This window comes from Megascapheus bottae, chromosome X (assembly GCF_031878675.1).
Source record: "Megascapheus bottae isolate mThoBot1 chromosome X, mThoBot2.hap1, whole genome shotgun sequence".
Lineage (NCBI taxonomy): Eukaryota > Metazoa > Chordata > Mammalia > Rodentia > Geomyidae > Megascapheus > Megascapheus bottae.
Window position 1 is genome coordinate 43776666 of NC_143547.1, and position 22576 is coordinate 43799241.

Here is a 22576-nt window from a genome sequence, read left to right on the forward strand (position 1 = left end):
CTCTTGGCATAGCTCCCAAGTTGGGCAGTGACAAAGCCTTGGGTGGGCACCAACTGCAGTGAGTTATAGATCTAAATTATTTATTCTGTAAGCCTGTGGTCCAGTCTTGTTGTGGGGAAGTCCAGAATGAGGGCAGCATGTGTGTGAAGTCAGATGACACATCTATAACTCAGATGATCATCTGGCTTTACTCTGTATGAGGCAGTGCGTTTTTAATATAACATTTGATACCAGATTGTCCATAATATCCTTCCTTATTACTATCTGGAAGATATGTGCTATTGAGAAAAATTATTTCATGAAAATATTACATTCATTTGTGGAAAAACATGTCTATGTATTATTTATGTTTGCATGTCGTAGTTAAGTATGTATGTAGGCATGCATTTTCTACTTATGTGTAAAGTTGAAGTACAGAATGTCTGAAAATGTGCAAAATTCTTTCAATTTTTCCTCTTGGCCTTGTAAATATAACATCTTCTCATTACTAGATTTGTGTTTGTTTCTCCTATCTGGTTGAAAAAAATGACTGAGGCAGGCCACCATACTAGGCATTCTGTGTAGACTCTGGCCAATTGGGAAGAATTTTAAAAATTAGATAGAGAGTTCCAAAAATACCAAGAGACTTGGAAGAATAAAATTTATTATGCAGATTTATAAGCACAAGAGAGACCATTGGAAACATGAGCTAGGAAAAACCGGAGTCATAAGCCAACTCCAATGTACCACCTGTTTGGGGAAGACTTAACTTAAAAGAGTATATTTTTAATCCTTAATGGCTATAAAAGGTCAAAAGAAAAATAATATATAATGTCATGTGAAAATTAAAGAAATTCAAATTTCAGCATCTGTAATATTTTTACTGGAACACAGCTATGCTATCCCTTGGTGTATTCTCTGGGGCTGCTTTCACACTACAAAGACAACATTGAGTAGTTGAGATAGACTCCATGTGACCTATAAAGCCTGCAATATTTACTACCTGGCCTTTTATAGAAATAGTTTATCAAGCTGTGATCTAAGGTTTGGCAGTAACATTTAAGAAAAAAAAGAGATGGAAAGATAAGAGGAGTTTTTGTGGCAAGATGGCTAAGATTAACAAAGCCAGAATCAGTCAATTCCCTGGCTAAAGTAACTGATCAAGTCTTTGCTGAAGCTACAAGCAGATTCTCTTAGTAGAATTAATTTGTCCCTGGGAAACAGTACTTAAAAAGTCAGGGAGTGAAGAGGGCACTGACATGTACCAAAAATCCTATGCACGTCAAGAGGTAACATTCAATTCCACATGAGTTGAAGTGGGACAGACTGGATTTAAAGCACAGAAAGAGTTCAGTAAGGGTTCACTTACATTTCTTCCTTCCCTAAAAAACCCTGGGGCAAGAGACAGAATCAAAGCCATACTTATATAAAATTTGCCAAAGGAACTAAATTGGGACCTATTGTAAACATCAGTGAAGATGGTGTAATTCTTTGAATTCAGAATGTAAACTACAGTTTCAATTTTATGATGTGTACCAAACAACGCTCCATGTGTACAAAACAAATGGATGTACAATCTCAAATGTTTTACTAGAAAATGTCTGAAAAATAGTAAATTCTTAAGCACATAATGCACATGATGAATTAATTAACCCTCTTTGAAACATGATGAGCTAGAGATGGGGTTCCATATCCTGGTTTTTCAGATGAGAAAATGGAAAAGGAAGGAAATTACTAAGCTACGAGGGAGAATCTCAACTCTTGCCTGTGTTTCAACACTGCCGGTCAATCGTCCATTTTCTCAGTTGCTTCTATCCCTGGCTGAATGTTTATATTTCATTCAAAGAACTCCGGATTTGACATTTGTTAAGAAGGTAAAAATCCATTTTATTTTCTTATACATCATTTTATTTGATTTTTTTCCCTGCAGAATCTTTCTGTGTAGTATAGGATAGCCTTGAACTGGAGATAATCTTCCTCAGCTTCTGATTGCTGGGACTATAGGTGGGCACTACCATGCTTGGCTTGGGAAGGCATTTCCAAAAATCTGGTTCGACTCCCCTATTACAAACAACAACAAAAGCCTGATGCCCAAAGGTGAACATTTCTGTTGTTGTTGTTGTTGTTTTAAATTACCTTTAGTAGTTGTACAAAGTGTTTCATTCAGCATGTCAGTTTATGAGTACAATGCATGTTGGTCAATGTTATCCCTTCCATCTTTCTACTAAAAAGGGGTAAATTTCTTATCTCAGGCTACATAATTAAAGCCCTTCAGAGCTTTGTGTATGACATAGTATCACCTTTCCATGGATTATCTGACCTATTTCCAACCTCAAAATGATCCTCTACTTCCTCATTTATCCTATCTACTAAACAAAGAGTTTCTTTAAATACCTGTATCTAACCTACAAACATTACCCCCACAACTACACTTAAATCCACACTCACATCATCCCAAGTATTTTATTCTCAGCGTGATGTGCAGAGGAGTTATAGTTACATTTGTCAGGTAGTAGGTCCATTACTTATTGAACACTGATACATACCCCCTTCCATGTTTGTCTCCGACTTTCCCTTCCTCCATCCCCTCCCCATCATCTTTTTTTTTCTTCTCATCCCTATTTCAAATAACCAAACGCATATATATTATACAAAGTACAAAAGTCAGATGCAGTAACAACATGAGATAAACCATAAGGGGGAAAAAGAGAAAAGAAATAACTTCACATAGCACATTAAGAACAACAATCACAAAGATAAAACTCTGTCTTACTGTTAAACCTACTTCAACTGGATTTCTGAGACTTTTGCTCCTAGTGTGGGTCAACACTATGCAAATTTTCCCCTGCTCACTTGTATTCTTAATCAATCCCCAGTATAGCTAACAAACAGGGAGACTCTCTCCTCCAGTTCCTTACCAGCAACAAGAAAAAAATGTGGCCAGGGCCAGGAGTTTGGCCTAGTGGTAGAGTGCTTGCCTACCATGCACAAAGACCCAGGTTCATTTCCTTGGTACCACATACATAGAAAAAAAAGCTGGAAGTGGTGCTGAAGCTCAAGGGGATAGAGCTCTAGCCTTGAGAAAGTCCAAGTCTGTCTGACATATTAGGCTTTCAACTCTTGTATCCATGCCCACTCCAGAGATTTCTGAAAACTATGAATGGAGTTGTAATCAATAATGACTATTCTGTCTGAGCTAAGTGACAAGAAATGAGGAAGAGAAATGTTTCTTCTCTTTCCAAGGCAGGTACAATTCCAAGCTTCAGCAAGCTAAAATCAGAACTATCTTCAGAAAGGCCACTTGGGCAATAAAATACATTGAAGGGATTAGAGACAAGGGAAAAGAGGAGAATGTTAGAAGGCGAACCATGTCAAAATGAATTGCATCTGTGGATGAAGATAGGAAAATGAAAGTAAAACTGTTGAATCAGTGGGGGAGGTGAGGAAAGTGAGAGTAAACAAAGGAGTTAATCTGATTAAGGTGTTGTATATGCATGTGTGAGATACCTGGTGAACCCTCTTTGAACAATTAGCATACACAAAAAGTGTCTGGCAGGAATGTAAAACAGGTGGGGAGGGTAGGCAGCAGTATGAGAAAGGAGAGTAAGTGGAGAGGGAGAAGGGTGAGTAGGGTTAAAAACAAACAACTTTATATACATGTGCGCAAATGGAACAATGAAGCTTGCTGAGACTGGTGTGGAGAAAGGGGATAGAGGATGTGAAAGAGTGAGACAGGGATTAAGTCTATTTAGGTTCATTGTATGCATATATGGACATGTCAAAATGAAATGCCCTTGAACAACTGATTGATGTTAGCACCAAATGAAGAAAAGTAAGGGAAGGATTGGGTAGAAGGAGAGTAAAAATGGTGGAGGAGGTGACTGATCAAGATGCACTGTATTTATAAACTGCTTTGTTAAATGTCAATCCCTTTGTAAAAACTACTTAAAGATAATAACTTTTTGTGTGGGTCATGGAGCTTGAACTCAGCCTGGGCACTGTCCTCAAGGCTACCACCCTACCCTTGAGCCAAGCCCCACTTCCTGTTTTCTACAGGTTAATTGGAGATAAGAGTCATGGGTCCTTTTGTGCTTGGGCTGGCTTGGAACCTTGATCCTCAGATTTCAGCCTCCTGAGTAGCTATGATTACAGGCATGAGCCACCACGCCCAGCAAAATAATATTTTTTATGTGAGGGAAAAGATATGTTGTAAAAACTAGAAGCAAGTCAAAAATTGTTCTTTTGGGGTAATAACATAGCAGTAAACTCAAGCTACCTAGATTCACTCATTGGAAAAGACAGAAACACCAATAGTGTTTTGCTTTATTCCCCCTAAAACCACCTTTCCCCTGTCTTTCAAAGGGCTCAGAAGTACAATCTTGAGTACATACTCCAAAGTAGCCAAGAGATTCAGGTTTCTTTTCTGTAGCTTTTCAAGAAATCCATTGGTAATTTCGTCCCATGAGCTCACTAAGGGTCATTTTTCTTAAAGAAAATATGCATTAGTGTTTTCTTAACTTAAATGGCTCTAGGACTGGAAAAATTTTGAAACCTTGCTGGATTTCTCAGTGTTCTTATATTGGATGATTCTTCATCCCCACTTTCTTATTTCCTCCCTTCTCCCTGGCAACACCACCAGCTGCCTTTCTGCCCACCTCTTTTCCTCAGCTCTAACTTCCACAACAAGCTCCCTGTGGAATATAAAACATGACAGCAGTCTTCCTTTCCATGATACAGTTGATCATTTACCATATTTTCCAAAAAGTTTGGTGACCCAGATTTATAAACTCAGAGGCAGCATCAAATCTAATCTAATCTATGTGGCTATTGAATTTTTTTTGCTAACTTAGTCACTTGAACTAATTTCTCATCTGATGTGGCTCCTACACTGGTCCAGGTTTGCTAAAATATAAGCTCTGGATGGCTTCTTAGGGTTGTTCGTGCCTGTGAGGTGGCAGAGTATGTGGAAGCAAGAGAGGCTTAATGGGAAGTTGAAGTTATCTAGAGCATCCCATTATTTCCTTTTTCTATGAGTAGGAAAGGCACTCTTCTCAAGCTCTTCCTTTTCTTTTGGTGAAATATATGACCTAACTACTAACTTTTTAGCCTTTTCTCAGAGTTTATAGCCCTTATTTAAGGATAGGACCTTCTGTTTTTGGTTTTACTTAAGAGTTTAATTCTTCTTGGCTGAAACAAAGATAGATAAAGGCCCATACAAAAAAGAAGTATATCCTCTGTGACAAATGGGGGCAGGGTGCAAATTAATGTTTAATAACTCAGTCTAGTCCCACAGCCCCCCATAGCCTCCTATCTAGGTAATGCTCACCAGTGTCCCTTTGAAAAGGAAACACTAGTACAGACATGGAAGTGAAGTGGATGAATAGGAGGCTTACGCCTAAGCTGATTCAGTTCAGAAGGAAGGATTCATCAGAATATATGAAGTCTGGCAATGTTGAGATCCTGCTAGAGGACATAAGTCAAACACCTCTGAGGCTGAGTATCCTCCAAGGTTGGGAGAACTAACCTCAAGGGGAGCACAGGCCCAGACTTTCTCCCTAAACCTTTCCTGGTCTGGGAAAGTACAAGGTTGAAGCTCTGCCCCTGGACAAGGAAACTACAAATTCCAGCTCCCCCAAATCTCCCACCATCAGGCTTGAGACTAAACTAACCTCTGGGTTAATCTATGCTAAATATGACTAAAGGGCTGAGGCTTCAGTGCATTTAGGCAGGTAGCAAATTTGCTCAGGACTAAGTGCCAATGGGAGGCCCTTGAGGGCAGCTCTCTGGAGAGGAGTATGAATGTGCTGTTTTCCTAAGGCCCTTAACCTGCCTAGGAACTATTAATGCAAAGAGAGGTCCCAAAGCAGCAGCAGCAGCAGCAGCAGCAGCAGCAGCAGCAGCAGGAGCAGCAGCCGCAGCAGCAGCAGGAGCAGCAGCCGCAGCCCCAGCAGCAGCAGGGAGCAGGTGCAGAGACTGATGATTTGCTGAACAGTGAGAACACTTCCTTTCTGGTGCTGAAGCCAGGAAGCCTTTGCTAAGGAACAGTCTTGTATTCACCACAGAGAACAGCCTGGGGACTCAGTTGGGGTTTCTCCACTTCTAACCTCTCTAATAGGCACAATATTTTTTCCCCTCACTGGACAGCACAGTGCAAAACAAAAAGGTAGGAAATTAAATTTTTCTCAAATCATTAATTTTTTTTCTTTTCCTCTTAGGATCCACCAAACAGCAAACAGCAGCTGGGACCATTTTCATTTTGCCTACATTGCCTGTATAAGCAAGGCAAATCAAAAGCAGGAGACTGGCATGTATGAAAATTCATTTCCTCAGGTTTGTGAGGTCATTGAGAAGGCCCTGCCACTGTCCTTGACATTGGGATGAACATTGGGCCCTTGAGTCAACATCTTTCTCTTTGAAGTGATAGAGGAAGTGATAGACAAGTGAGTGTGGAAGTTCTTTACCTTCAGCAGCTCTTTTAAAGAAGACTTTGCAGCTACCACAAGTGAGAGCTCCATAGTGACAGCCAGACGCTTCATCTCCACAAATCAGGCAGGTCTTTTGAGGTGGAAAATAATAGTCGATGGGCAAAACATGGTCCCTGGCATTTTCCAAACTGGAAGGACACAGACAGACACAAAACAAAGTAATATATGTTAATACATAGCAGAAGTAGGAGACTTTGGGAATGAACTGTATGCATTATTTATAATTCATTGTTTACATGAGTTTGCACAGAATTATTTCCTGGGACATTTTTGCCATGGCCTGAACAGAAAAAAATTTAATCCTACCAAGTGGTTACAGAAATTCTGCTCAATTATTCAATGGCATGGGCTCTGTCTATATGGTACTTAAGAAAGTATCTACTATAATCACCTTTTCTCTCGGAAGATCTGAAAATAACTTCTCCAACTAGATTAAAAGGAGAAAGGCCAGAAAGCCAATTTGAAAACCTTCATGGAATGGTAATTCTTGATATCTCAAAGTAATTAATTCAATTTGGAACAAATGTAGCACGGTTCTTTCTAACGAAAGTCAACTTTTAACCTAAACAAAAGTCATACAGATGAAAATTGCTCACACTCTCCAAGGAATATAAACTCTGTGCTTATTAGTACTTCATCAAGGAAGTTGAATAAGACTGTATGGGAGCCTATTTGCTGGTTTGGGTAGCATTAGCAACCTCAAATAAAACAGGTAGATAAGAATATTTTCTCATTAGTATAGCCATTGACTAAATAAACTAGACTGAGAGAGGATAAGCCCAAGATGGTCTGACTCCACGTTAGTTTGTGTTCCTGTGGTAGCTTCTACTACTCACCTTCACTTTCTATGACCCTTGGATTAATCATGTTAAGCACAGTTCCCAGAGTCAAAAAATGCATCAAAGTGTTTCAACCCCAAGAAAACTGCTTTTAAAGTTCAAGAGCAAAGGAAGCTTTCACGTAGACAAGGCTTTAGAAGTATTTTATCTCCAAAAGCCAAGTCATCAGTCCCAAGTACAAGACAAAGCTCTCAGAATGTTCTGTTGATAGGTAAATTTAGCAGCAGGTTATGGTGGCTTGTCTTCCCTCCCATAGTCCTTTCCTCTTACCCTAACTAGAATGCCAGCAAGAGTCGGTCCACTAAATCAGGGCTATCAGGGTCATAGGTTTCACAGAAAAGGAACTACAACTCAGTTAAATGTGAAGAGCATCACTCTTCAGTTATTTCCTTATGTAGCAATTTGTGCCCTGTCCTCAGTCCTGAAGCAGTAGTAGCAGAAACTTTCACAAGTTTGATTTTCTTCTTTCTACATTTTGACTTTTTACAAAGAAAATAAGCAGTAGACATAAAATCAGAAGAAAAGCTATTTAGGTAATCCAGATACCATTTAATTTCCCCAGCAATTCTGCCCAGTAGCCCTATATTATAAAATAAGAATTAATACTGAGAATAATTTAAGTAAATTTGTCAAAGATCACACATCTTGGTAAACTGCACTGCCAGAAATACATTTTGGAATCTAACTCCAAAATTCAAAGTTCTTAGTTTCTTAACCACAGACAAATTTCATTATGAGATTTGAGGTTCAGATTAAGTAGTTTATTCAGTTGAATTCTTGCCATCTAGTCCTAGATAATACAGGATATAGGGATTATCAAGATATTTTTCTTTCCTCACAGCAACTCATCAGCTAATTCAGAGGTAAGAGGAAGACCAAAATAGTAAAATGACACAGCAAATAATATGCAGATAGTTACATGATGAGAAAGCACCTCAAAGACAGGGCTATTTTTCAAATATGTTTTAAATAAGTTTGAAAAAGATGATTATAATTATCACATAGTTACAAAATAAATAACGGATATACAGAATGGATGCTTGCAGTAAAGAATCCTTTGATAAAGATCTTTGAAAAAAATAGACTCGGGTAGTTGCTGTTTAATTGGACATAAAATTTCAGTTAAACAAGATGAACGTGTTCTAGAGATCTGCACATTATACCCATACAAAATAATATTGTTCAGTGGAATTTTGTTATGAGAATACATTTCATTGTAAATATATATTCAAAAATATTAAATATGAACATTTCTGTGCAGTGAAAACTGTTGTAAATATTGTAGTCAAATATGTGATCCATACTAAATATATTTTATATGAATCTTGACTTTTATTAATAACAATTTTTGTTGGACTTGGAACTCAATCTGTCCCATTCAAAGCTGGTCCTTTAACACTTGAGCGAAAACTCTATTTCCAGATTTGGAGTGATTAACTGCTGATAAGTATTATGGACTTCCTTGCCCAGGCTGGCTTTGAATATTGATCCTCAGATCTTAGCCTCCTGATTAAGAAGGATGGCAAGAATGAGGTGTGGGCCACAAGATGCCCACATTCATTTTAACTAGATGTCTGAGATAACTCTAGGTCTCATTAGATGAGCTTTCAGATCTCTCTTTTCCTTTCTTCCTCTTCTCTCTCCTTCTCGTTTCCCTCTTTCCATTTCTCCATTCAGCCCCTTTGCAATATTTTGAGTAACACTATCATTGATCCTGACTTACTTGGAAAATAAGTGTTCTTTGGTTCTGGGTCATAGATTAATTTTTTAGTTGGAAATGAGAATTCCAACCTAGAGAAACTAACTCATACACATGTGTACTGGGAAGGATATGCAGAAATGTTCATAGCAGTTGCTTATAAAAACAGAAATGGTAAATGTCCACTTTGAGCATAAGGAAATATAAATTATGGGTCATTCATTGAATAAAGTAGAATCCAGCAAACACAAACAACTGGGCAAACCTATAGATCTCTCATGCTAATGTCATGTAGTAGGTCTAATGTACTTATAATTCTATGAAAAATCATTTTAAAATAAGTGAAAGCAAGCAATATGTTATTAGAAACTTATTTTTCAAAATCAACATTGCAAGAGAACAATAAACTTCAAATATAATAGTGTGGTGAGCTCTGAGTGGCAGCTGAAAGGCCTGATCTAAAGACAGATTCATATGTATTTATATATTTTTTTTGTAATCTACATCTTGAACTCAGGGCCTTTTGCTCTTCCTAAGCTTATTTACTTTCTACCATTTTAACTCCATCTCCATTCCTTGTATTTTGTTGATTAATGGGAGATAATGAGTCTCATAGACTTTTTGCCTGGGCTTGCTTCAGATCTCAGACTCATGAGTAGTTAGGATTACAGATGTGATCACTGGCTATACATTCATTAAAAATACCACTAGGCCCTTTCTGCATACCATGCACCCTTCTAGATCCTGAATAAGTATAGTAGGGAACAAAACATAAAAACTCCAAGCTCTCACTGAGCTTGCCTTTTAGAAGTGTTGATGCAGGTGTGGTTAATGTTGTTGCTTTTTTTTTTTAATAGAGCTCCTGAGTATGCATTTGTATTGGTAGTTTGTGTCAGTTAATTGTAAGTTAGTCTTTCGTATGGTAAAAGCAAATTCAAGGAAAACTCTCAAATGTTTTGAATATTCCCCTAACATAGAATAGCAACATTTTAACATGCATAGAATTTGCATATGTCACTGTGTTCCCTTCTATCTCACCGGAGTATATTCTTACTTAGTATCCAAGAGGCAGGGCATGTGCTTTTTTTTCATATATTTTTATTGTAATTAATAGAAGGGTTACCTGATATTTGCCAGATAGATGGTGCATTAATTCCTGTACATTGATACCCTTTCACTTGTCTTGGTCCCTATTTCCCTCCCCCCCCACCCCTTATCTTGTTTTCCCCCGTTCCCTATCCAATTTCAAATAACCAAATACAAATATATCCGATATATCAGGTAACAAAGTGAGATACTGTAACAATATGAGATAACCAAGGGACAGCAAAAGAGATGAGAGATAACATAGTACCTTAAGAACAACAATCATTCATTATATGGCTTATGTTTCTATATCCTAGAGATCCTTTCATTTAGCGTCCTACTTTATGGCCATTTGTATCAAGATTTTGCTCTATTGCAAATCTCTGCTAGGAGAGCCCAAGGTTTCTACTGATTATGACAAATGAGGGAAACCATTGAGCCTAAGTTCCTTTGAGTCTGGCTTACTTCAGTTAATATGCATGTGATTTTATGGGCATTGAAGCAAAGGACCTGCCACATAGAACTGGTTTTCTAATCAGAATACTACTTGCTATTTTGCAAAAGTTTTACAGCTAATCAAGTAAAAGTGGATCATTAGAACTATCTTCAAGTTTTACCATAATGAAGTTGAGCTCAGAAAACTTTAGTACTATCATGACTACTCCAAATTTCTGTCCTGGTTTGTTCTTTTTTTTTCTTTCCTCACTCTTTCTCTCAAGGAAGACTCAGGAACTACTTATAAAGTGTGACCCCTTTGGGAATATTCTCCAATGAATATGGAACCAGGGTAGAATGCAATAGTCACAACATTAGGTTTTTTTGGTTTGGAATCACGTGGACCTGGGTTGAAATTCTGCCTACATGACATTGGGTAAACACATTAAGGTTTTCTGAGTTCCAATGGCTTCATCTGGAGAGTTGGAGTTTATCTCATTAACTCCATAGGGTTTGTGAGGAATACATTACATAACACACATAATGGGTTTCCCTCTCAAGCCATATAGAATGTCCACTGAAAGTCTTCATTATTCTTACCTTTTGTCTTATAAAAGGAAATACCTAATACTTTAAAGGACTTCAATCATTCTTCTTGGCCATAGAAATAGCACTGAGTTGGGCACTAGTTGCTCAAGCCTGTAATCCTACTTCAGGAGGCTGAGATCTGATGATCCTGGTTCAAAGCCAGCCCAGGTGGGAAAGTCTGGGAGAACCTTAGGCCCAATTAACCACTATAAAGCTATAAGTGAAGTTGTGGTTCAAAGTGGTAGAGCACAACCTTTAGCACAAAATCTTAGGGAAAGTGCCCAGGCTCTGAATTCAAGCCTCTTGACCGACAAAAAAAAAACAAAAAGAGAACAGAGCTGGAGTACAGTGTCCAGGCCCTAAATTCAAGCCCCAGGACAATAAAAAACAATAGCAAAGAAAGGTTTACACAGATTATTTTTTTACACAGAAATGAAATTTGCATGTATTAGCAGTCGTTCCCCATTTCCTTGTCCTACAAGACCCTGATAGCACTAATTTCCTTCCATTCCTAAAGATTTTTACTTTTAGAGACATTGACTGGGAATGAAATTATCTGGCATGTGATCTTATGTGACTGTCTTTTTCTTCTAGCACAGTGTTTCCATGGTTCATCCACATAATAGCATCCATCATATCATTATTTAATTTTTGGTTATTGTCAGATTATATTCTGTGGCATGGATCTACTAGATTTTCATTTTGCTGTTCATCAGTTATTTATACGTCTTTGATTTTGGGGGAAAATGCTGCCGTGAATATTTGGGTACAAGTCTGTGTGAACATATTTTCATTTCTGTTGGGTATGTACCTTGGAATGGAACTGTTAAATCAAATAGCACTTTAAGACACTATAAGAAACTTCGAAGCTGATTTTGAAAGTGGCTGTATCATTTTATATATTTTTTTTTACCAGAAAAGGATAAGAGCTCCAATTTCTCCACATCAAAGCTAATATTTATTATTTCTTTCTGTCTTTCTTGAAATGGTATGACCATTTGGTAATTTTTATAACACTTTATTAATTGTACCAAAGAGTTTCATTGTGATATTCTCAACACATACATAATCCTTGATCAAATTCACCCTTTTTTTTCTTTTCAATTTTCATCCCTCTTTATTAATCTTTCTTTTTAACTCTCTTCCTAATCCTAAAATATTATTAAATATTTTTTATTCTGTTTTCACTTCATCACCCTCGCTTTTTATCCTCCTTTTAGAAGTAACCTCCTTCTCTAGTCTCCATTCTTTTTAGTTCTAAATTCCACAGAATCTCCATTTCTGTATCTGGATTACTTTAGTTTAATGTGATGATTTCCAGTTCCATTCATTTCTCTGCATATGGCATTGTTTCATTCTGCTTTTCTAAGATTCATTTTTTAGCCTTAACACTTAGATCTTAATATCATTTGAAATGAATTTTGTATAAGTGTGGTCCAAATTCAATTATTTGCAATTGGCTATTCCATTGTTGCAGCAAAATTTTTTTGAAAATTCTATTTCCCAGCCCTGCCCCCTCCACCTAGTTGAATGGTCTGGACAATATTGTTGAAAATCAAATGACCATAAATATGAGTTTATATTGGAATGCTCAATTGTATTGTATTTTATCTATGTGCCCCCCCTTATGCCAACACCACACATTCTTAATTAGTGTAGCTTTGCTGTAAGGCTTGCAAAAAGAAAATTTGAATATACTAACTTTGTTTCTCTCTCAAGATTGCTTTGTCTATTATAGGTTCTTTGTATTTCAATAGGAATTTCAGGGTCAGCTTTTTCATTTCTACTAAAAAGTCAGCTAAGAGTTATACAACTATCATTATTAACACATTTTCACAAATTAGTTTCATTCTGTTGTGTTTCATTTGGGTCCCCTCCCCCTTCTACCCATGCTTTCCCTCCTATCTCGAGAGTTTTCAGTGAATTAGCTTTGCATTTTTTTAGTTTCATGTATTTGAAGTGTTCTGGAATTTTGGTGATATTATACATGATGTATTTTCTTTAATTCGGTTTTCAGATTACTCATTGTCAGTGCATACAAAACTATTGAATTCTGCACATTGATTTTGTATTCTGTAACCTTCCTAAGCTCATTTTATTAGTTGCAATGGTTTGTTTTAGATTCTTTAGAATTAGCTAAAATATAAGAGAACATAAGATCTATTAATAAAATAATTTTTATTTAACTTCTTTCCTTTCAGTTTGGATGCCTTTTACTTCTTTTACATGCCTAATTCCCTGGATAGAAGTTTCAATACAATGGTGAGTGTAAATGTTGAGGAAAGTTACCTGTATAATTCCTGATTTTATAGGGAAGGGTCTCAGCAATTCATTACTAAAGTATGATGCTAGCTTTTTTTCACAAATGTCCATCAGGTTAGGAAAAGTATTTCCTAAACCTAGTTGTCTGAACATTTAATCATAAATTGGTGTTGTAATTTTATCAAGTTTTCCCCTATGTATATTGATCCCATACTCTTAACATAGTGTATCAATTAACAAACTTTTAGATGATGAACTAAATTTTATTCTTGAGTTAATCCCACTTGGACTACCTTTAAAACATGATGATAAATATTCGATGGCCTCTATTTATAATACTTTTATTTGGTTAAGCTTAAATAATCTGAGTGTGAAAGTTATATTAGCTTATATTTTTCTTTTTTATTGTAATTAATAAAAGGGTTACATGATATTTGCCAGATAGAAGGCAAATTTTCATTTTCAGCTTTATTAATCTTTCTTTTTCCTGCTCGCTTTGTTTTTACTTTGACATTCTTTACCTAGCTTACCATGGTGGACAATTAGGTTGCTTATTTGAGATCTTTTGTCTTTGTCGTTATAGGCATTTTACAGCTATAAATCCCTCTATATGTAACTACTTTTGTTACTGATTTATAATTATTTCCTTTGTGAACACAAAACTTAAAGCAGTTTTTCTCCAATAAACACTTCTTTCTTTGTCAGTCCAGGGGCTTGAACTCAGGGCCTCGGCACTGTCCTTGGCCTTGCTCAAGGCTAGCACTCTACCACTTGAGCCATAGTACCACTTCTGTTTTTTTTCTGTTTATGTGATAATGAGGAATCAAACCCAAGGCTTCGTGCATGCTAGGCAAGCACTCTACCACTAGGTCAAACTTCTGGCCCCTAAATGCTTCTCATACTTATTTCTTTTCCAGAGTTCTGAAGTCACTGACTTAAAAACGTACTTTTGTTAGCATTTTTATGATATGGTGGCTCTAAGAAAGTCTTTACCACTCTTGTAATCACTCTTCTCAAGTCATATTGTAGTTTATGTGACACAAAAGAGAGCAACCCCCTTTTATCAGGAAAGAAAGGATATTTATAGACTTCATTCATTTATTCATCGAATAATTCTTTCATTCAGCAATTCTGTCATTATAAAGGGACAGCTCAGCTAAAGGACAGGTATGTAAAGATGAGAAAGACCTTGCCTCAGGGAACTTTCCTAAGCTCTTCCAGTACACAATAAATCAAGTATGCAAATAATTAATGGGAAATATGGCAAGAGAAATGCTGCAGAAGGGGACAAATTGGTGACTACTATTGAAAGAGGAAATTTGTTTCACCTTTAGGTATTGAGGAGAATTTTTGCGATGTACTGAACCCTACTGTTTATAAAACTAGACATTTTACATGCTTGCCAAATATTTACTCTAGAATTTAAATATCAGATGGTGGTGCTCGTGTCATATTAAATCCTCAAACTACGTACACAGCAACTGCTTTGTATAACACATAAACATAATTTAGGAAAATGATTTCTCTCTATGCATCAGACAGTTACAGTCTTACTGGTGGCTTCCATTTTTCTAAATATTATATCACTGACAAACACAACAAGACAGCTGGTAGGGTGATAGCAAGACTTTTTTTTGTCAGTATCCAATCAACATGACAAATCTGGATTTTACTCATGGTATCACTCTTAGAAATAGAGCTGAACAGACAAATCATTATTATTGTCATACCATTGCATTTCCTAAGCTACATCTGTTATCTTTCATGTGCCAAAATTTTCCCAATAGCATTCTAGTCATCGTAGCCAATCGGCTATGGAAGAAGTAGCCAGATTGTTTCCTGTAGTGTCATCAAATCTTAAGGCAAGTGCTGTTTCCACATTCTGTTTCCGGAATCCATTGCCAAGGAAACAGGAAATTAAGAGAAAAGAACTTAGTTTCATTTTACATATTAAAATCTCACTGGACACTATTTTCCTCATATTCTTTATTTGATCCTTTGATACTAAAGAGACTATTTACTAAAGGTTTACTGTTTTCTGGACACTGCTGAAATCTTTAATCTCCACAGTTCTTACTGTTGGGGTACATAGTATATCTCTATTTGACAAATGAAGGAATAAAACATTTAGAAACATTTGTGATGGTTTCAAGATCACTCAATATAGAGTCAGGATCTGACATTTTAAACATTTATTTCTAGTTTCACATCTCCCTCCTGCACTCCCTTTCCCATATGATCTTCCAGTGGTGCCACCCAGCTGCAATACCCAGTCTATTCTCACTGCAAGTCTTTCCACTTTGAGTTTCTTCTTTCTGTCCCCAACCATCTGTAACGTTTGCTTCATGCACAGGTCATAATTTGTGTCTCAACACAAGTAGTCACTACCTTGTTCATGAATCCATTCCTGACTATACATTTCTTAGATAGAACATGCCCACACCCCTACTTGTGCAGTCTACTATCAAAGACCTGAAAGTGTTTGCAATCACAAATACTGAATGCACATTTCCACTTCCCACCTTCCACATGGCCTTCATTGATTCCTGTGTGGTGTCTAGTTCAGACACTGTCTGAAAAGGTCCTTTTCAGATATTTTTTTTTGCCAGTCCTGGGCTTGAGCTCAGAGCCTGAGCACTGTCCTTGGTTTTTCTCAAGGCTAGAGCTCTACCACTTGCCTCTGCACCATTCCGGCTTTTTTTTGTATGTATGTGGTACCGAGGAATCAAACCCAGACCTTTGTGCATGCTAGTCAAACACTTTACCACTAGGCCAAACTCCAGGCCCCTATTTCTTTTCTCTTTATCCTTCCTTCACTGAAGCCACCAAACAGACTCTGTAAAAAATCATCTTCCCTTCCAAGCAACTTGAGCCCCATTGGGACATTCTTAAACTACATCAGACAAATGGCTTTTTTTCCATATGCAAAAGATTTCACAATTTCCGCTAATCTCAATACTTGGAGTTATAGCTAACTCCAATCCCTCAAATCTCTATTCTTGGTAGGGATGGAGAAGAAACATTTTCGTTATTCTTACCAAAGCCATCTCTGTTTAAATTCTCTCACACTTGTCATCTTCTTGAATTAGGAAAAGTGATATGGTGAAAGTTGACATTGTTGAACTGCTCGATTTGATGAAACATACCTTTTCATTCTCCAAAATGATCATGAGTTGCTTGTCATGATATCTTCTTTCCTTTATGCCAGTAAGAACGAGGTGACAAACTGCAGTCAGATAGACCCCATTTCCCTTAACTCTGGTCAATACCTACTTCTTTTCACTGTTTCTTCTCTACAATTTGCCTTAGTATACTAGACTGAGAAATGGAAGCCTAAGATTTCTGTTGCAAATTCTTACACCAGCCATTTTCATGACTTTGAGCCCATATATTTTCTTTACATTCTTCTTGTTTTTATCTGTCAGTATTGGGGTTTGAATTCGGAGGTAAACACTTGCAGATTGGGCACTCCACCACTCAAACAATACCACTACTTATGTTTTTGCTGGTTATTTTTGAGATAAGGTCATACGTCCCTTCTGAGCATGCTTGAGCAACTTAAATTAGACATCTCATCATTGATAGCATGATAGGAGTTACCATGTCCAGGTTCCTTCCATGGAGAAGACAGAGCATCTTATGACTTTTCTGACCCAGAAAAATGATGCTCCCAATCACAGCCTTTTCTTTAGCTTAGGATGACAGATATGCACCATTCACCATTGTGCCTTGCTATGTGTTTACAAGCATCTTCCATATTTTTCTGCCTGGGATGGCCTCAAAACATTACCCTCCCCATCTCAGCCTCTCTAGTGGTTAGGATTACAGGTATGAATCACCAGTGCTTGGTTTCAATAACCTAATTTCTTGAGTGCCAGCTTTTTCATCTCCTAAATCTTGTATTTGTAGGGCACTATAAGCACATAAGCATATTCACATGATCTTATCTCATGATATCAGTGAGGCAAAATGAATCAGAAGAACCTTGAGGAGGTTAAATTATTTCTCTAATGTATACTGGGTAAAAAGAAATAAGGTTGTTATTTGCCTCTTCCTAATATCGTGAACTTCCTTTTGCTATCTATAAACCAAGGGGTTGGATGAAAGGATTAAATTTGCATAACATTTTGTCAGTTCAAAAAATGTCTGCACATTCATCATCTTCTATCTGTCAGTAAAACTGTGTTCAGAGCCAAGAGACAGTGGCTCATACCTGTTATCCTAGCTACCCAGGAGGCTGAGATCTAAGAATCCTTTCTATTTCTATGTTGTTTCATGTATTATCCCCCACAAATGGAAACTTTCTTAATACAGAAATTTATCTTGATTGTTGACTGGTGATTTTTCTGACATAAGTATAATGGTGCCTGACTTCTGGCATTGGGGAACCTATCTAATACTTAATGCAGTGTTCGTGTGTGTGTGTGTGTGTGTGTGTGTGTGTGTGTGTGTGTGTGTGTGTGTGTGTGTGTTTGCCAGTACTGGAGCCTGAACTCAGAGCCTAGGTACTATCCCTTAGCTTTTTCACTGAAGGCTAACACTCTACTACTTGAGCCACAGCTCTACTTTCACCTTTTTCTTGGTTAATTGGTGATACGTGACTCAGACATTCCTCTCTTGGACAAGGCTGACTCTAGAACACTTGGTTCAATAAGGCCCTATATCTGAAGGACCATGAGATGTAAATGAAATGCTGAGTTTGCTGTTTTCTGGAAATGAATGGACATACCAAAGAGATAGATGATAATGGGCATCCAGTAGGGAGTTAAATGGAACATTACTATATAAGAAACAAATCAAGCAGGAGAGGGGATAGCTACTCAGGAGGTAGAAATTAGGAGGATCACATTTTAAAGGCAGCTGGGATAAAAAGTTAGCAAAACTCCCACTCAACAACATCAAAAAGCTGATCATTCCTATGATCACCTAGAAATTCACATCTATAGTCCCAGGTACATAGCAGACAAAGAAAGGAAGACTGCAGGTCCTGGACAAAAGTATGAGATCCTAAAAAATCATTAAGGCGAAATTTCAATAGAGCAAAAATACAGCAAAGCCATGCCAAGGAGATGGTTCAAGTAGTAAGTTTGAGGTCCTGCATTCAAACCCCAATACTGTCAATAATTTCTTTAAAAAGCAAAGCAAAACAGGACAATGAAAATGAACTTCTTTCTCTGTATACTTAGCAGAAAACTATGGTATGCTTCTATTCTCTACCCCTGGGAAGCTATACTTTGCAACTTTCACTTCTTAAGCAGTAAAGAAATAACAGATCTGTAATATGATGCCTATTGCCTTCTGTACTATTTACTCCTCAAAAGAGCCAAATGAGGACTAGAATGATCTGGAAACATTTCTCAGGGAGAAATAATGGTGAGCTGTCTGGAGCCTTTTGCTCTATTGCCAATAAGCATCCTAATTGCTGTTTATTAAGAGATGTGTGCTATACACATATTTAAAGCAGAGAATTCTAAACACCAACAACTCTAATGGAGAGAGAAAATTATTCCCTTGGGAAAAAAGAAATTCAACATTTATTCTTATTCCACACCACCAATGAAGTACCTACAAGCACATTTGCTGAATAAGTATAAATTGTCATCTGGATAACTGGGGATTCCCAGTACCCACACATCAGTTTACTCTGTAGTTTAAGTGACCTGATCTATGAATATTGTTCAGCACAGTGTCTGGCATGTAATATGTAGGCATTGCATAAGTCAATAGCTTGATACCACCGCCATCATTATCATTCATATCTATGTGCAATTATAGGTCAGATGCTTTCCTAACAATTATATTGTGTATCTTTCCCACATATTGCATGGTATCATCCCTAAGAATGTACAACTAGCAAGAAACAGAAGATAGGTCCAAGAATTAAAAGACAGATGCTCTGACTAGCCCCACAGTGCATTATAAAAGGCCAAAAGAAAGCCCCGCAAGTAACAACGAGTGGTAGACGATCAAAATTAAGAACTGATTTACAATTTTCATTTACCTACCAATACTCGAAGTGAATGTACTTGAATCAAACACCCTGAAATTTGATGTTTACTAGTTGTTAAACTAGAGGTGACTGATGATGCTGAAAAACTCATCAAAGATATTCTTTCAGACATAGAAGGGAAAAACATACTCATAAAGTTTCCAAGCAAAGAAGAATCATAAGATGAACTATATTTAACCTCCCATATGATAATGCATGAAGCATGTTTTCCACAATGAATCCTAACAATTGAACTGATCTTTCACAGATTTATATAGATAAAAATGTCACATCCTGTATTTTCTATATAGCTCAGTGTCTTTACCAGTCTTATACTCATTCAAAAGGTGGCAAGAAAATCCGTCTACTGGCTACAAAGGAATAGAACACAGTTTTGAGGTTATGAGAGATAGTATAGTTATTAAAATATAATTTGAAGGAAATTTATGGAATGATACAGAGATATGTATATGAACACTATTAGCTTATAAGTTTTCAAACATAACATTCGTCTACTTAAAGTGCAGAATTCAGTAGTTTGTAGCATCTTTATAAAGTTGTTTATCATATTACCACTATCCAATTCTAATACTCTACTAATAGTGAAATATTTCCCTCTTCATGGACTTTAGGGATCCTTAGATATCTCAATGTTTGTAATGCTCTATCAACATGCTGGTTGACCCTTTATTGTAAAATGTCATTGTTCATTCTAGTGATAATTTTTTCCTAAACATATTTTTGTCTGTGGTTATTAGAAGTTACTCCCAGTGCTCTTTTGGTTACTGATGGAACATAATACGTTTTTGAGTTCTTTCATTTCCAACCTATTTCAGTTTCACAATCTTATATCATATGAATCTGATATGGAGACAACATGCATGCATTTTTTTTTTAATTTAGTCATGATGACAGCTTCTGGATTGACTTGATGTTTAATACTATAGAAATCATTAAATTTTCCTCTTCTAATTTGTTCTTGTTTTATATTTCTCTTTACTGTTTTGTTTATTTTGCTGTGAAGCATCTTAATTTTATTAACTTTTTAAGATAAGCTATACTTTAGGATTATTTTCTCCATGTTACTTCAGATTTATACTAATTTAATGTCAGTAATTATAGAAACTTTACTCCAATGGCATTACTCTCTTCTTGTGTAGTTCTAGCTATTACATATTAATATGTCTACATATGTGGCCAATAAAACATGTTTATAAATATTATTTTTTTGCCAGTCCTGGGCTTGGGCTCAGAGCCTGAACACTGTCCTTGGTTCTCAAGGCTAGAGCTCAACAACTTGAGCCACAGTACCACTTCTGGCTTTTTTCTATGTATGTGGTACCGAGGAATTGAACCCTGGTCTTTGTGCATGCTATGCAAGCACTCTACCACTAGGCCAAACTTCTGGCCTCTATCTATTCTTTTTTATAATATATTCTTTAAACTTTCTAACTTTGAAGTTGTAATAATTTCTCATTGTATTTCTGTCTACATTTCCTTTGAATAAAATTTTGCTAATACATTCATACAGCTTTTGGAAAAATATATATATTCTTTAAAGAAGCAAAGAAATACAAATATAACCAATTTTAAAAGGTTTTCTGTCAATTAATTTTGCTATGAACCATTTTTTGCTTCATCATCTCGTCCTTTGGATTCCATATACTATATATTATAATATTTTCTTGCTTCAATTTGGTCTGCCTTTTATTGTTAAATATATTTCTACATATTACTCTTCCAATAATGAAATTTTACCTATGTTATTTTATGAAATATATTTTAATAATTTGAAAGGAAAAGAAAAATTAATCAATAAATATGCATTTTAAATCATGTACACACATATGTTTTACAACTTTCTAGGTATTTTTTATACAGATTTTAATTTTATCTAATGTTACTTCTTTTTATTATTGGTTGCAGGACATGCCAACAACAAATTGTCCAAAGTTTCTTGGGATTTTTATTTTTGCTCCTTATTTCTGGTAATGGGGCTTGAACTCAGGGCCTGAGTGCTGTACTTGAGCATTTTTACTCAAGGTTAGCAATCTATCACTTTGAGCCACAGTACTAATTCTGGTTTCCTGGGGGTTAATTGGAAATAAGATGGTCACAGATTTTCCTACCCAGACTAGCTTTGAACCACAATCCTCCTCATATCTTAGCCTCCTGAGCAGGTAGGATTTTAAGTGTGAGCCACCAGATCCAGCCTTGCATAATAGTTTTATTCTTATTTTCTGAGCCATTATCATATTTTTATTTTTCTACTTGATTCCAATATTTGTAACAAAACGTCAGTATCAATCTCATGATCCTGCATATAGCTTTTCTTTTTAATATTCTTTGGTTGCTATTTAATTTTGTCATCAAATTTCTGAGGATTTGGACCACTAGTTCTTCAAATAGTCTCTTCTCTTTTCTCTTCTGGTTCTTCCATTACATTCTAGTGACATTACTAAACTGTCTCACATTTCTATGAGGGTCTTTATTTTTCTTCCTTTACTATGCATTTCACAATCTTTATTGAGCTGTGATCAAATTTACTGATTCTTTCTTCTAGCAACTAAAATTTACTTTTGAGCCTTTCATAAAATTTTCATTTCAGTTATTATACATTTCAAATGCAAATGTTCCATTTTTTTTAGTTTGTAATTTTCCTTTACTGGTATTCTCTATTTGGCAAGAAATTAAGTAATTTCTTTAGTATTTTTAGATGTCATTTTTCAATTCTTTGAATATATTTTGAATCACTGACATAAAGTCTTTCTCTAGTAAGCTCAGTATCTATATTTCCTCATGGTCATTTAAAAAAATTGCCTAGGGAGAGTGTGAAGGAAGTAGTGATACTGTTCAAAAGGAATTTTACTTGTTACTGTATCTGATTTTGGTATCTGGTATATTATATATACGTTTATTTGTTAATTTGAAATAGGGAAGGGAAGGGAAAACCAAGATGGGAGGAGGTGGGCAGAGGGAAAATGGAAGAAAAGCATAAGGAGTGGTAACAATGTTTACGAAGTAATGCACCCACTACCTGACCAATGTAATTGTAACCCCTCTATACATAACCCCAACAATAAAATTAAATACTAAACAAAACGAAACAAAACAAAAGGAAATGTACTCATTACTTGACTCATGTAACTCACTTCTACAGCAACATTTAAAAAATTGTCTAGAGCATACTTTTTCTTTGTCTAAAAAAATTTGT

General features: G+C 36.3%; 1 protein-coding gene and 1 long non-coding RNA gene across 2 annotated transcripts in view; one reads left to right on the forward strand and one right to left on the reverse strand.

Annotated features, from left to right (window-relative positions):
* Positions 1-22576, reverse strand: part of Ar (androgen receptor) — a 170312-nt gene that overhangs the window by 68461 nt on the left and 79275 nt on the right. Inside the window, exon 2 of the mRNA XM_090326049.1 lies at positions 6441-6592. Coding sequence (XP_090182175.1) covers positions 6441-6592 — 152 coding nt within the window. The remainder of the gene's footprint in view (positions 1-6440; positions 6593-22576) is intronic.
* LOC150040964 (uncharacterized) overlaps positions 1-22576 on the forward strand; it is a 59400-nt gene that overhangs the window by 8215 nt on the left and 28609 nt on the right. The window contains exon 3 of the long non-coding RNA XR_016533758.1: positions 13313-13373. This is a non-coding gene — a long non-coding RNA (uncharacterized LOC150040964). The remainder of the gene's footprint in view (positions 1-13312; positions 13374-22576) is intronic.